At 42.4% G+C, this 12,434-nt stretch overlaps 1 protein-coding gene across 1 annotated transcript in view; it reads right to left on the bottom strand.

Moving 5' to 3' along the window:
* Positions 1 to 12,207, bottom strand: part of MAN2A1 (mannosidase alpha class 2A member 1) — a 56,297-nt gene extending 44,090 nt beyond the window's left edge. Inside the window, exons 1-2 of the mRNA XM_082191413.1 lie at positions 12,027 to 12,207; positions 1,693 to 1,953 (exon numbers count right to left, since the gene is read on the bottom strand). Of these exons, the coding sequence (XP_082047539.1) occupies positions 1,693 to 1,953; positions 12,027 to 12,161 (396 nt within the window). The 5' untranslated portion in view covers positions 12,162 to 12,207. The remainder of the gene's footprint in view (positions 1 to 1,692; positions 1,954 to 12,026) is intronic.
* Between the last annotated feature and the right edge of the window lie 227 nt (positions 12,208 to 12,434).

The following is a 12,434-nucleotide window of genomic DNA, read 5'->3' as shown; positions in this document are numbered from 1 at the left end:
TAAAGTCTTTCGGATCAAAATCAGGGTTTGCATAACTGATATTAACTGCAACTGCTGAGATGCTGACCAGGTATCAATGAATTCCGTTCATTGCAACTAGAATTATCTTCTCCTTTGGGGGACTTGTATGACGATGATCTTACCACAGTGGCTTTCATCTATACAGTAATGCAGTAATATTTTTGTATTTATGACACAGAAGCCTCCGTAAACAATCACCTAAACTTTCTTAATGTTGGAAGGGGTTAGAAAAGTCACTTGGCTGTCACTGACTGGAGGCAGAAAGGGTCTAAACAAAGAAACCTAATAAGATGCTGTGGCCCAGGAAAAGCAGCAGAGATACCTGGGCAGTTAATGGACCACAGTAAAAAGGGGGGAAGGAGTGTTGAATATGATGGATGGGAAAGAAAACTGTCCAGAGGGGGAAAAAAGAGGTCAGAGAAAGAAAAGAAGCTGAGAAAGAATACCAGGCACATTCACATGGCCAAGAGCTAAAATGCCAACGAAAGCCGACATTTACATAATGACCTGGGGGAAACAGTCAAATCTCTGGCTGTTGGACTCAAGCAGTGCTTTATTTACAAAAGCCTCATAACACAAAACAAGGCTAATTCCATACCAGCAACCTGGCTCAATCTTTTGAGCTTGCAGACCTCCCGTTATTCAGTATCTTCATATCTTGAAACATTTTAACATCCATGTTATAGCTTTTCAGATTTAAGTTTAGTTTTTAAACGTAATTTGCATCATAAAGATGTATCTTTTAACATGCCAATAGAAAAATACTCTCTGCGGGCATAATCATTCCAAAGCACAACGAGAATGCTGCAACTATATAATGCCACACCATGGCATGACCTCTCATTTCTTAGATGAGCCAAGAGTACCCACCAGTTATCCACTCATATTCCACCTGGAAAAAATGAGGCAATTCCTTAAAACCAAAGAACTGAGCAAAAAACATCCCTCAGGCTGCAACACAGCCGCCTTTTCTTGTAAGTCCCACTGACTTAAGTATAACTTACACTCAAGTGTTATTTGATTAACCTGCAAGTCAACTAAGTTGTTTGGGAAACTCGCTCAAGGACCCACTTTAAAAAGCTTAGTATTGGTTAGGAGAGTAATTAGTCTAGTCTGTTTTCCTGACTTTGGCTGAGGTTTGAAAAAAAAAAAGCTTGCAGTTGCATTTCACCATGGGTAGGCAAACTAAGGCCTGGGGGCTGGATCCGGCCCAATCGCCTTCTAAATCCGGCCCGCGGACGGTCTGGGAATCAGCGTGTGTTTACATGAGTAGAATGTGTCCTTTTATTTAAAATGCATCTCTGGGTTATTTGTGGGGCATAGGAATTCATTCATTTTTTTCTTCTTCAAAATACAGTCCGGCCCACCACAAGGTCTGAGGGACAGTGGACCGGCCCCCTGCTGAAAAAGTTTGCTGACCCCTGCATTGCACACTTCGTTTTGGTATGCAAAAGATCTGCACAAAATGAATATTTTATGGATGGGTGTATTTTATGTAAAAGGTATATACAAGAATTGTAGTTTAAATGTGGACTTCCTGTGCATTCTTAAAGAAGAAAAAGAAAAACCTGCACAAACAGGATTAACCTACGACTGAGCACTCAGTGAGACTGAAAGGAATGGAATTAAATACACAGCTCATCCCTAGCAATAAATTCACTATATTCTTACCTGTACATCTGAGGCTTGACTTCCACTTTTTGATGCAAACTGACAATCTTCAGGGTCAACTGAGAGGTACATAGTGGCAAGAGGTGACAGCTCAGAGAAGTTTCCTTGACTGAAGTTTATAGCCTCTGGAGTACGTTGTCCATCTTTGACAGATTCACTCAAATTGATCACAGAATCTCTTATGTTTGAAATTATTTCATTATTTTCTGCCAATAAGCGCTCCAGGTGGTCTATTTTCTCTTGCAGTATTGAAAGCTGACCCTGTGGAGAGGCACAACATTAGTCCTTCAAATGTGCAAGCTACTGTATTTCACATCCCACTTGTACTGAACGAAACTCACAACTCTACTAAACAGGCCTTGAGAGTCCAAAGGAAAAGAAATGGAAAAGAAAAGCCCCTGATGACCAAAGAAAACTTTCTCAGAAAAAGATTAAAATAATGAAGACTGTTTTCTTCAGTAATCAAAAGTCTTAATAAAAAAATAACAGTATGAAAGCACATTGCACAAATCCGTTACAAAGCAAGTGAAGAGACAGACATTTTCAAATTTTAACTTTTCAATTCTTTTCAGCCATGTTTTCAACTAAAAGCACATCTGAGAACTTGTCTTCCTATTAAGGCAAGACCTGACTGAAAGGTTTTGTAACCTGCTGCAAAAGGTAATAAAAGATGGTCTAATATTTTCATTAATATGCAGACATTTCCTTTATGACATATGATTTTAGTAGCCTGTTTTCAAGAGGAACTGGAAAAAGTTTCAGGAGAGCAAAAGAACAAGTTCGACCAGCTGAAGCTTGTCCACACCATCAATGTTCTGGGAAGCAGGTGTTATTTCCTCCCTGGTTTATTGGGAGTTTTTCCACACATCTTCCCTTGTGCTATTGCTTGTGTCATGTGAGCTGCCTTTCCCAGGCACAAAAAAGGCACTAATCTGTGCAGAGAAGTGTAACTTCTCCAGTGCATTCCTTGCTAATGGCAACTGTTGTTCAACGTCCAACAGCTGCTGTCAAGCGGATTGCCACCAACATATTGGTTACAAACTGGTCTAGACTAGGATCATTTAACCAACTACCAAATGCACTTGAGGAAAAATGCAGAGCCATGACAGGTGCTAGCTACCTATTTTATGTAAATGTAAAACAATCGTTTATATGCCAGTTTTAACATTGCCACAACAATCTAAAACAGCAACTTTTAATCCACTGATGACCGAAAGTTTAAAGGCAGTGCCAACAAAAGAAGAGTGGCAGATCAAACTGATGGACTATGCCGAGTTTGCGAAATTAACTGGGAAAATTCGGAAGCAGCAAGACCAGACTTTCCTGAAAGATTGGAAGAAATTTATGATATATTTGAAAGACAACTGTAATCAACTGACATCGCTTGTAGGGTTGCGAGAAGTTTTGTAAGGAGAACTATGTGAATTATTGCAAAAAAAGGACTAAGGAGGAGTTTTTAGGATTTAGGATCTGGATTTTAGAGCAATAACTATTAAAATAAAATGTAAAATCAGAAAGAAAGCTAGAAAACCATTAGTCAAGGTTGACGGAAGTCCTACGCTGTGGTAGCCAAAGGTTTGTTATACTGTATGAGATGGGATGTTGTGTTATGTTTGGAAAACATGTGTAAAAACCAACAAAAATTATTTTTTAAAAAATAAAGTTTAAAGACAGTGATCTGCCCAAAGTCCACAAGAGAAAATGCACAGGAACACACGTTGAACCAGCTAAAACTGAAATTCTATCTACTGAAGGGCAATGCATCCTGTTTTATACCTGGTACAATAACGCTAATCCATTTAACAGCATATAAATTCTCCTTCGGGGCATTTCTGTTTCTTATTAGTATTTCTGCAGGAATTCTGGGGGTTGTTGTCTTTCCCCCAGTCTAGATCCTTTGCAGCTAGCTCCTTTATTTTCTGTCTTAATACACAGTTGCATTTTTTAAGCTTCTGTCTGAATGAGCTGCTTTCTAAAAGGAATGTTCATTAATACCTTTCCATTCAAATGTTACAGTTTTTATCAGGTTTACAAGCCACACTAGTTGCTTAGTTGCTGATTGGATCATTCCTTTGATGTAACAGATTTTTTTTGGGGGGGGGGGATACAAAGGTTCGCAGTATTCTTTCTGGCATCTGCAAAGCTGAACATCTGAAAGCAATTTATAAATATTATGGCAGCACTGAGAAAGTTTTTTTTTTAAAAAAGAGCTAAAGCACTGAAGTGTTACTTCATGCCCCCTGGTGGTACATTAACCAAATGTCTAAGGCCAAAATTATCTGAAACATTCTAATCATAGCAGTCCTTGAGAATTATACAACAACAAAATCACTTCCAGTTAAGACAATGAGCGAGCGGTGTGCATTTCAAATCTATTACCTTATTACCATAGTTTTGGAACACCTGAACTAATGATTCCAGGGAACACAGATATGCTATTTGGCTAGAGAAGTAATGTTTTGCAACCACATGCGTTGGTTCCTGCTTTTCTTCAAGGAGGAGGATGAGGTATAAAATTTACTTAGTATTTTTTGAAACCTCACAACCTCATTTAATTCACCGTTGCATCTCGAACAATACAAAACTTGAATTCTTTGTATTCGCAATTATGGATTCTCACAGGGCTGAAGGCTTTCATTCTTTAGTAGCATTCTGGAATATCAAAAATACTTTAAGAATATAACAGCTTTTGAAGAAAAATGAAAGACTCTACCAGCACCTAATGATAATACACTTATTTTGGCGAATGTAACCTTTCATGGACTACAGTCCACTTCCTTGAAATCTTATGCCATAATAAAAAGCTTTGGCTTTGTGATGCAAAAGTGTTGTTTTTGCTGCAACAGATAAAAGTAGCTTTAGAAGAGGAATTGCTTCATTCATAATTATACTTTACTCATGGGCTTCCCGCCCCCTCCCAGCTGTGGGGAGCACTGAAGCAATGCAGAGTCTGGGTGTCCAAAACTCGGTAATCAGAGTCAATTTAGCTGATAAAAGTGATTTGCACAATACTACCAAGCGAGCTTAGGGACGCGGGTGGCGCTGTGGGTAAAACCTCAGTGTCTAGGACTTGCCGATCCCATGGTCGGCGGTTCGAATCCCCGTGGCAGGGTGAGCTCCCGTCTTTCGGTCCCAGCTCCTGCCCACCTAGCAGTTCGAAAGCACCCCTAAGTGCAAGTAGATAAAATTGGTACTGCTTTACAGCAGGAAGGTAAACAGCGTTTCCGTGTGCTGCGCTGGTGCTGACTCGCCAGCTGCAGCTTCGTCACACTGGCCACGTGACCCGGAAGTGTCTCCGGACAGCGCTGGCCACCGGCCTCTTAAGTGAGATGGGCGCACAACCCTAGAGTCAGACACGACTGGCCCGTACGGGCAGGGGTACCTTTACCTTTGCCTTACCAAGCGAGCTTAATGGCTGAGCAGACAATTCAATGTTAAAAATTGCCCAGGCACTAGGCGTATTATGTGACTTGCGCAGGTCCAACTGCGAACACGTGGAGATCACTGGATGCCAAGCTGGCGACTGACATCTCCATCTGGCTGGCCCCTCCAGCTTTCTTAAGATGGTAAGCAGAAGAGCTTATCTATTGCACTTATATCCCATCTTTTACTCCAAGGAGTACTCCCCTCCTCAGTTAATCCCTGCAGCAACTGGCCCAAAGTAACCTGTGAGCTTCATGACTGAGTAGGGATTTGAACCCTGATCTCCCAGTCCAACACTAACCACTACACTATACTGGCTTCCTAGAGTACTTCTGCTTTGGGGCAGCTATATAAATTATGTAGGTAATATGGGGAAAGCAAAATGTCACTTAGGGAATGATCTGAAATATTTTTATTGAAGCTTGTATTTGTTTCATACTGAATTGTTTTATTTAATGTGTTGTAAATGGCTATGAGATTTTTTTTCTTTAAAAGATAGAAAGGTATAGAAATGAAATGAATCATCATAATCATAAACTTCACTGTTTTTTTAAAAAGGTGTCTAGACCAGGCATCCCCAACCTTCGGCCCTCCAGATGTTTTGGACTACAATTCCCATCGTCCCTGACCACTGGTCCTGTTAGCTAGGGATTATGGGAGTTGTAGGCTGAAACATTTGGAGGGCCACAGGCTGGGGGTGCCTGGTCTAGACATTCCATTGTGGCGGCTGCAACCTAGGTTTTAGGTGCCGTTTGGCAATTAGCTCATATATCTGAGTGTCTAACACTGGCAGACATATAAATTCAGATCTCCCAAGTCTTCCCCTCTAGGGACGGGGAAGTTTGCATGGGAAATGACAGATCAGACAAAAGGAGGAATGAGACCTCAAAACATGCTCCCAAGCTCCAACTAAGGTTAGGAGATGGTTACACTGTTCTTTGGGAGATTTTGCCACGTTGGGCAAAAGATTCAAAAGAGTCGGACTAGATGATCCTCATGGTCCCATCTAACTCTACAATTCTATGAACACTACAACAGATTATGTTGTTACTGCATTGTTATTAATATTTACAGCCTGAACTTCACCAGGAAGTCACAAGATGGGTCACAACAATCTAAAAATCAAAAGCTGTTTGAACAAAGGACAGCCATAGGAATAGGGTAGGTCCTGAAAACACATTATCTCAAGTATCAAAGGTCAGGGCAAAGAGGTGCATCTTTATCATATGACAAAAGCTGCATAATGAAGATGCCAGACACATCTGCCACACATAATACCTTTTTCCGCCCAACATCTGAGGGAGGTGGAACTACCAAGAGGGCTCCCACTGCTGGTCTTAATACTCAAGAGGGACTCTAGAGGAGGAGGTGGTTTTTCAGATATTTGGCGCCCAAGTCATTTAGGGTTTCAAACACTAATGTGAGCACCTTGAATTGGGCCCAGACTGGTAATCAATGCAGCTGTTTTAAAGCAGGCATTATATGCATTCTGAAGGGAACCCCAGCCAGTAACTAGCAGTTGAATTTTGGACTACTTGGAACAGGCTTCTTCAACCTTGGCCCTCCAGATGTTTTTGGCCTACAACTCCCATGATCTTTAGCTAGCAGGATCAGTGGTCAGGGATGATGGGAATTGTAGTCTCAAAACATCTGGAGGGCCGAGGTTGAGGAAGCCTGACTTGGAAGTTTCCATTCAGACAGTAATGACAAACCTGTTTATATTTTTTAAACTTTAGCTACACTCTTTAGAAAACCAAAGAGTCACTTTGTTTAAATGAAGAAGTTTAGATTTAAGGAAAGCCACACTTAACTGATTATTTTATGGCATTTATGCCAAGTGTCACATCGTTCAATAAATCTAAAAAGGGCACAAAACTTTCCAGGGAGGATCATATTCAAACAGAGCTAGGCATTTTGTGCCATGTACACTTTAAGGCCAAAATGCCTTGAGGTTATCTTTTGAGCTGTTAGCGAGTGCTGTGTTATAGAAACATTGATCTGTTTTCCCACTAACAGATCTAGCAAGATTCAGCTTGCAGCCCGTAAATGAATTGGTAATCTCTTGTTTTGGTATAGAAAGTCAGAGCTGACTCCTTTTGCAAACACAAGTCGTACTTTTCATTGTTCTTCTAACAACTTTCAGCTGCATGCTTGGATGGACTAATTAAAAAATGTACGGCAAAAGAATCTTACCCTTTGGAATAACTTTGCTCAGCTAGGAAACCACTGAACACCCAGATAGTCTTATTCTTTGATATTTCAACTATAAAAAGAGAGAGAGAGAGACAGAGAGATCTGCTCTGCATGTGACAGAACAAGTCTGTGCAATACCACGCTGGGTCAATTGTGCCTGTTCTGTAAAGTTTGCAAAACGTTTGCACGTTTGAGAACAGGTAGTAGAAGACTGATAACACAGGGAGGAAAGTTTAAAAGGGCTTTTTTGCTTCTTCCTGCTTATGTGCAGATGAAGCAAACCTTGACCCCTGGATTACTGTTACATCCAACTTTGGAAGGCTCAAAACAAATGTTCGACATAGATACCAAGAGAATAAAAACAATGTTGTGCTGCAGGCTGATTTTGAGGTACTTAGCTTTGAGGAACTAGGTGCTGCTGTTTTATTTTAAGAACCTGAGCTACAATAAAGAGCTCTGCATCACTGAACACCAGAACAATTTTGTCGGTTTTGTTTGTTTTGTTGACAGCGACACTACAGATGTAACACAGAGCCAGTGCTGGCAGGGAGGGAGCAAGACAGACCACAAATATGTGTTCAAACTAAACCCACTGACTATGGCTTACTGTGAAGGTGCAAACCAGGCCCCTATGCTAAATGCTCTTCAGCCGTTACAGGAAAAGTGCATTTGATCTGCCTTGCCTCGTGTGGACTGTGTGTTCAAGTGTATTTCAATCATGCCAAAATGTTGATGTTTACCCATGGCAGTGAGACACACGGACCAATCTTACTCTGTAATGTGTGGAGCTGCCTTGCCATCTCCACAGATTCAGTTTGCTGAGGAGCACTTCACTGAACTCTACCCCCAAAGCCAAAGTACATATTGATTTTTAAACTGAAGCGACTTCAAGTCAAGTTTCTCACTTTAAAAAATCAAGTATTGTGTAATGACTGGTGCCTGATCTTGCTTATCCCCTCCCCCAATGTCCTTATCCTCTCCTCTTCTGAATTGTGTACAGTACTATGTTGTAAACCTGTAGCAGGTCTTCTGCTGTTTTGGGTTTTTATTTCATTTTGTCCACACTTAAAAACTTCAGGAGCTTTAGAATTAGTTTCTTAAACATTAGTTTCCTTTCTTTAGGGGAAAGGGCCACAGCAAAGCACCACTAGAGTCTTCCATGGGTGTACCAGGAAGTCTCCTATGTCTATGACATGCGTGCCGTCTGACTCATGACCCTCAGTCTCTGGATATTTGTGTATTGTGGGCACAAGATCACACACAATTGGCTGTGCATGGAAATGATGTGTATAAGTCCCTTTGGGTTGGGAAGGCTTTAATCCCTAGTCTGAAAGAAGTGACAAACTGATGTAGCAAGAGACAAACTCATTCCAGTCAGAAAACTGCACAGCTACCAGGACTGTGTTCTTTCAGCACTTGCATATTAACAGCCCAATCCTATGAAGAATTAGGTTTACTTAAATCCACTGGTCTCACTGAATATTTTAAAATATGCCTGACTCTGCCTACTAACAGGCCTTAAATCTAGGGCTTTTTTTTTCTTCCGGAACTCAGTCCCAGCATCTCTCAGGTGGGCACCATGGACCTTCTAAGAGAATGAGGGAGAAGTTCATGTTGAGTTCTGGCACCTCTTTTTCTAGAAAAACAGCACTGCGTAAATCCTATTATTTAGATTTCAACCAACACATACTGGAGAACCACATGTCAACACACTGAATTTAACTTCCAATTAAAATGTCCAGAATCTACATAGAATAGAACCAAAGCTATACTTGTTATTTAGTCTATTTTGGTCTGGACAGTGCCTGGGTGGGAGACCACCTGGGAACCCAAAGTACACCACCTTGTACACATGTTGAGTTTCATGACGGAAGCAAGGCTAGATATAAATGCACTAAACAATGTCCTTTTGTTTGACACTTACGCATGCAAATGGTAAGAAGGAACTACTTCACATGCCTTATCACACATTTCCTCCCTTCAAAAAAACTTTGGGATACTGAAGAAACAAGCGCTCAAGGCAATTAAGTTATCCGTAGTGTTAGGAATATATGACGCCATCTGAGTTAAATATGATCGCTTTGAGTCTGCATCTGCTGAGGCCAGCCTGCCTATTTTTCAAAGGGCGAACTGTGTGTGTGTGTGTGTGTGTGTTTCTTAAGCTGACACTCTAGACAGTATCAGAACACTCCAGATGCCACACTGTCTGTGAAGACAAGCTGGAACTTGCCCTGGTCTGCCATTCAAGATCAGATCGTGCCCTGGGGCTAGTTCACAGCCAAGTATACAACCAGGAATATTGTAGGAGGCTTAATGGTGAACTAATGAATACTACACAGTACCCTTCTGCCAAGTAGAAAGGTCCTGAATTTGAGTAAGAATTACTGCCTTTTCCTCTGGATCTGTAACCAGGCAAGCATAAACATCTGTCTGACACATTTATTGAGAGGCACGTTTTAAACCAGAAATTGCATTTTACCTTTATTTCTGCAAGTGCATTTTTAATGTTTTGTTTTAAACAATAAAGTGATCTTCTTGGCTAAGGAAACTTGATCTGAACAGATTTCTAAACTAGGCTCTTGTCACCTCACATGAGTGCTTTATCTGTTCAGCAAAGACTGATCATTATCCCTTTAGGGAGGGAAGATGGCTGCTGAGAGTGTCCAAAGGTGGAATACTTGCAACTCAGTACCCTAACTGGATCTTTTAACTGAAGTAGTAAGAATCCATACTCCTCCCTCAGTAAGTGGCAGCAACTATTGATTTGAGTGTGTTTTGTGGTGAGATAATCACACCACAAAAGTTACCAGGAGTAACTAGAAAACCCTCTATTTTCAAGCCGCTGCTGAGCTAAGGCTCTCTCAAACACAAAACCAGGAATGTCACAACTCTTTCCAACAGCTTCCAAAGGCCTTCTTCCTATGCAACCTAGCGTGCTGGCGTACTGTTGCACAGGAAAACTTTCTAAGCAGCTTTTTAAAAAAAAAATCCAAGCACTAAACACTTTAGAAACCTATCATTTCCATAATATCTGTGCTCCATAAAGGCAAGGATACCACTTTCTAGAATGTGCATATTAAAGCACGGGTTATGCAAGAGATGAGAGATTTACTAGCAGTCTTTGGTAACTATACTTTACTTAATAGCATAGGAATTTGGAAATTTTAGAACCACAGAGCTGGAATAGTGCAAGAGTCCCCCACCCCAGCCCTGTACTAAATGTTGAAATACACTTACTTTGTTACACAACCCACGTTAAGTTTTACAGTTCTGAGCATTAGGCCAAGATCTGCAGGAAAAGCTGGTTTAAATAAAATAAGCTCTTTCCTACTGATATAAGATACTAATTTCAATTCTTTTCCATCAGTATATTCTAACCTGTTAAGCAGCTGAAAAGCCTCATTTATCCAATTCAAATGCACACCTCTCTGTGCCAAAGTTACCTGTCTCAGAACAAGCACACCCTCTTATATATCCCGGGGAAATTATTTAGCCTGACATAACTCTTCTATGTGACTTGATCCTAGCCAGGAACGTCTTAGATTACTTGATTTGTACTTGTCATATAAAATCAGGAAAAGTACAAATCATAAAACAAGGTGTGTTTATGTGTAGAAAATAAGCGCTATGCTTTCACACTGTATTAACTTTCTAGCAACAAGCAAGTAACTTGATAATGTAATGTAACTACAATGGACTTCAAACATGGAAACCTAGCTCAATGCTAACTTGGCAGCCTCAGTCCAGCCTCACACACAGGGCCTGAAGTATGCCAAATAGTTTTTGTTTAGAAAACAAAATAAAACACGGCAACTCCCATGTATTTTGCCTTGAGTTCTTTGGGGAATAAGGGGGAATATAGAGGGTGAGAAAAATAAGACTTTGCAAATAAAAAAAACAGTTGTGCCTTGGGACCAGTAGAGCACCCATTTAACAGGCACACAGGAAAAACTTGCTTTTTCCAGTCTCCAAATGAGTTTCCCTCCCACATTCACGCAGCTCCTATCAAGCAGTTAACAGCCACCCCCACCCCCCTTCGCTTCACAGGTCTCCTTTAGGGCAGCAGAGTATTGTAGTCCTTTTCTGAGAGCCACGCCACCTGTCTGAAGCCTTGCACCCCACTCCCTGGCTGTGACTCCTCTGGAGTAAGTATAGGACAGATAGTAGCAGGCACTTTTTATTACTACAGTACGTCGTCCAAGGCTGTGCCGAGCGTGACATTCAAATCTGGCTCCGGGACTGGCCTGCGGCTCGAAATAAGCCTACCCAACATAGAAAGTAGGGCACTAAGGCGCTGAGCTCCCATTCGAAGTCGGTCAGGATGCGACTTTTCCCCAGGGGAAGGCTACAATCCCACGTGCAGTTTCCACCCGGGAATTCGTCCCATCGAATCAGACTGATAAGAGGGCGCTGAAAGGGGGCAGATAGGAGTCTCCTAGTGCCCCCCCCCACTCTCCATCGAACAAGGGGGAAGTATGAGCAACTTCCCCTTTCCTTTCCGGAGGCACCCCAACCCCTAACCCCACTTGACTCAGATCCTATCTACGGGGAAGGGCGCTGATCCGGAATCGGTTTATGGTCGCCCAAACGAGCTTTCTGCATTTCCTTCTCTCCTGGCAACTGCTCACAGTTGCGACACAACCCTGTATGATACACAAATACACACACAAACACGCGCACCCACGATCCATCTGCCCCTTAACCCCGCACCAACTCACCTGGGGGAAGGAGCCTTCGCGGCGGTGGTTCTTGGGGTGGTCCAGGTGGCCCCGATCCAGCATCAAGTAGAGCGAGAAGATCACCACGCAGAAGATCGCGCTGCCAAACACCGTGAACTGCCGACTCAGCTTCATCGCCGCGCCGAGCAAAGGCGGAGAAGCCCAAAAAAGAGCCCCGAGCGCAGCTACCCAAATGCGCCCCGCGCCCTACCCCGCCCAGTAGCAGCTCCGGCTCCAACTAAACTTCTGAGCGCGATCTCCAACAATCCCGGCCCCGCCGCCGGGCCGGAGAGCTCGGCAGGAAGGACAAAAGTTCCCTCCCGGGCCCGGGCGGGCGCCAGCCAGCGGGGCCGGGGCGAAGCCAAGCCTCCAGCCGCTTCTCCAAGTCCCTCGGGGCAAGTTCTCCCC

This window comes from Podarcis vaucheri, assembly GCF_965113315.1.
Source record: "Podarcis vaucheri genome assembly, chromosome: 11".
Classification (NCBI taxonomy): Eukaryota; Metazoa; Chordata; class Lepidosauria; order Squamata; family Lacertidae; genus Podarcis; species Podarcis vaucheri.
This window is presented reverse-complemented; position numbering and strand designations above follow the sequence as displayed.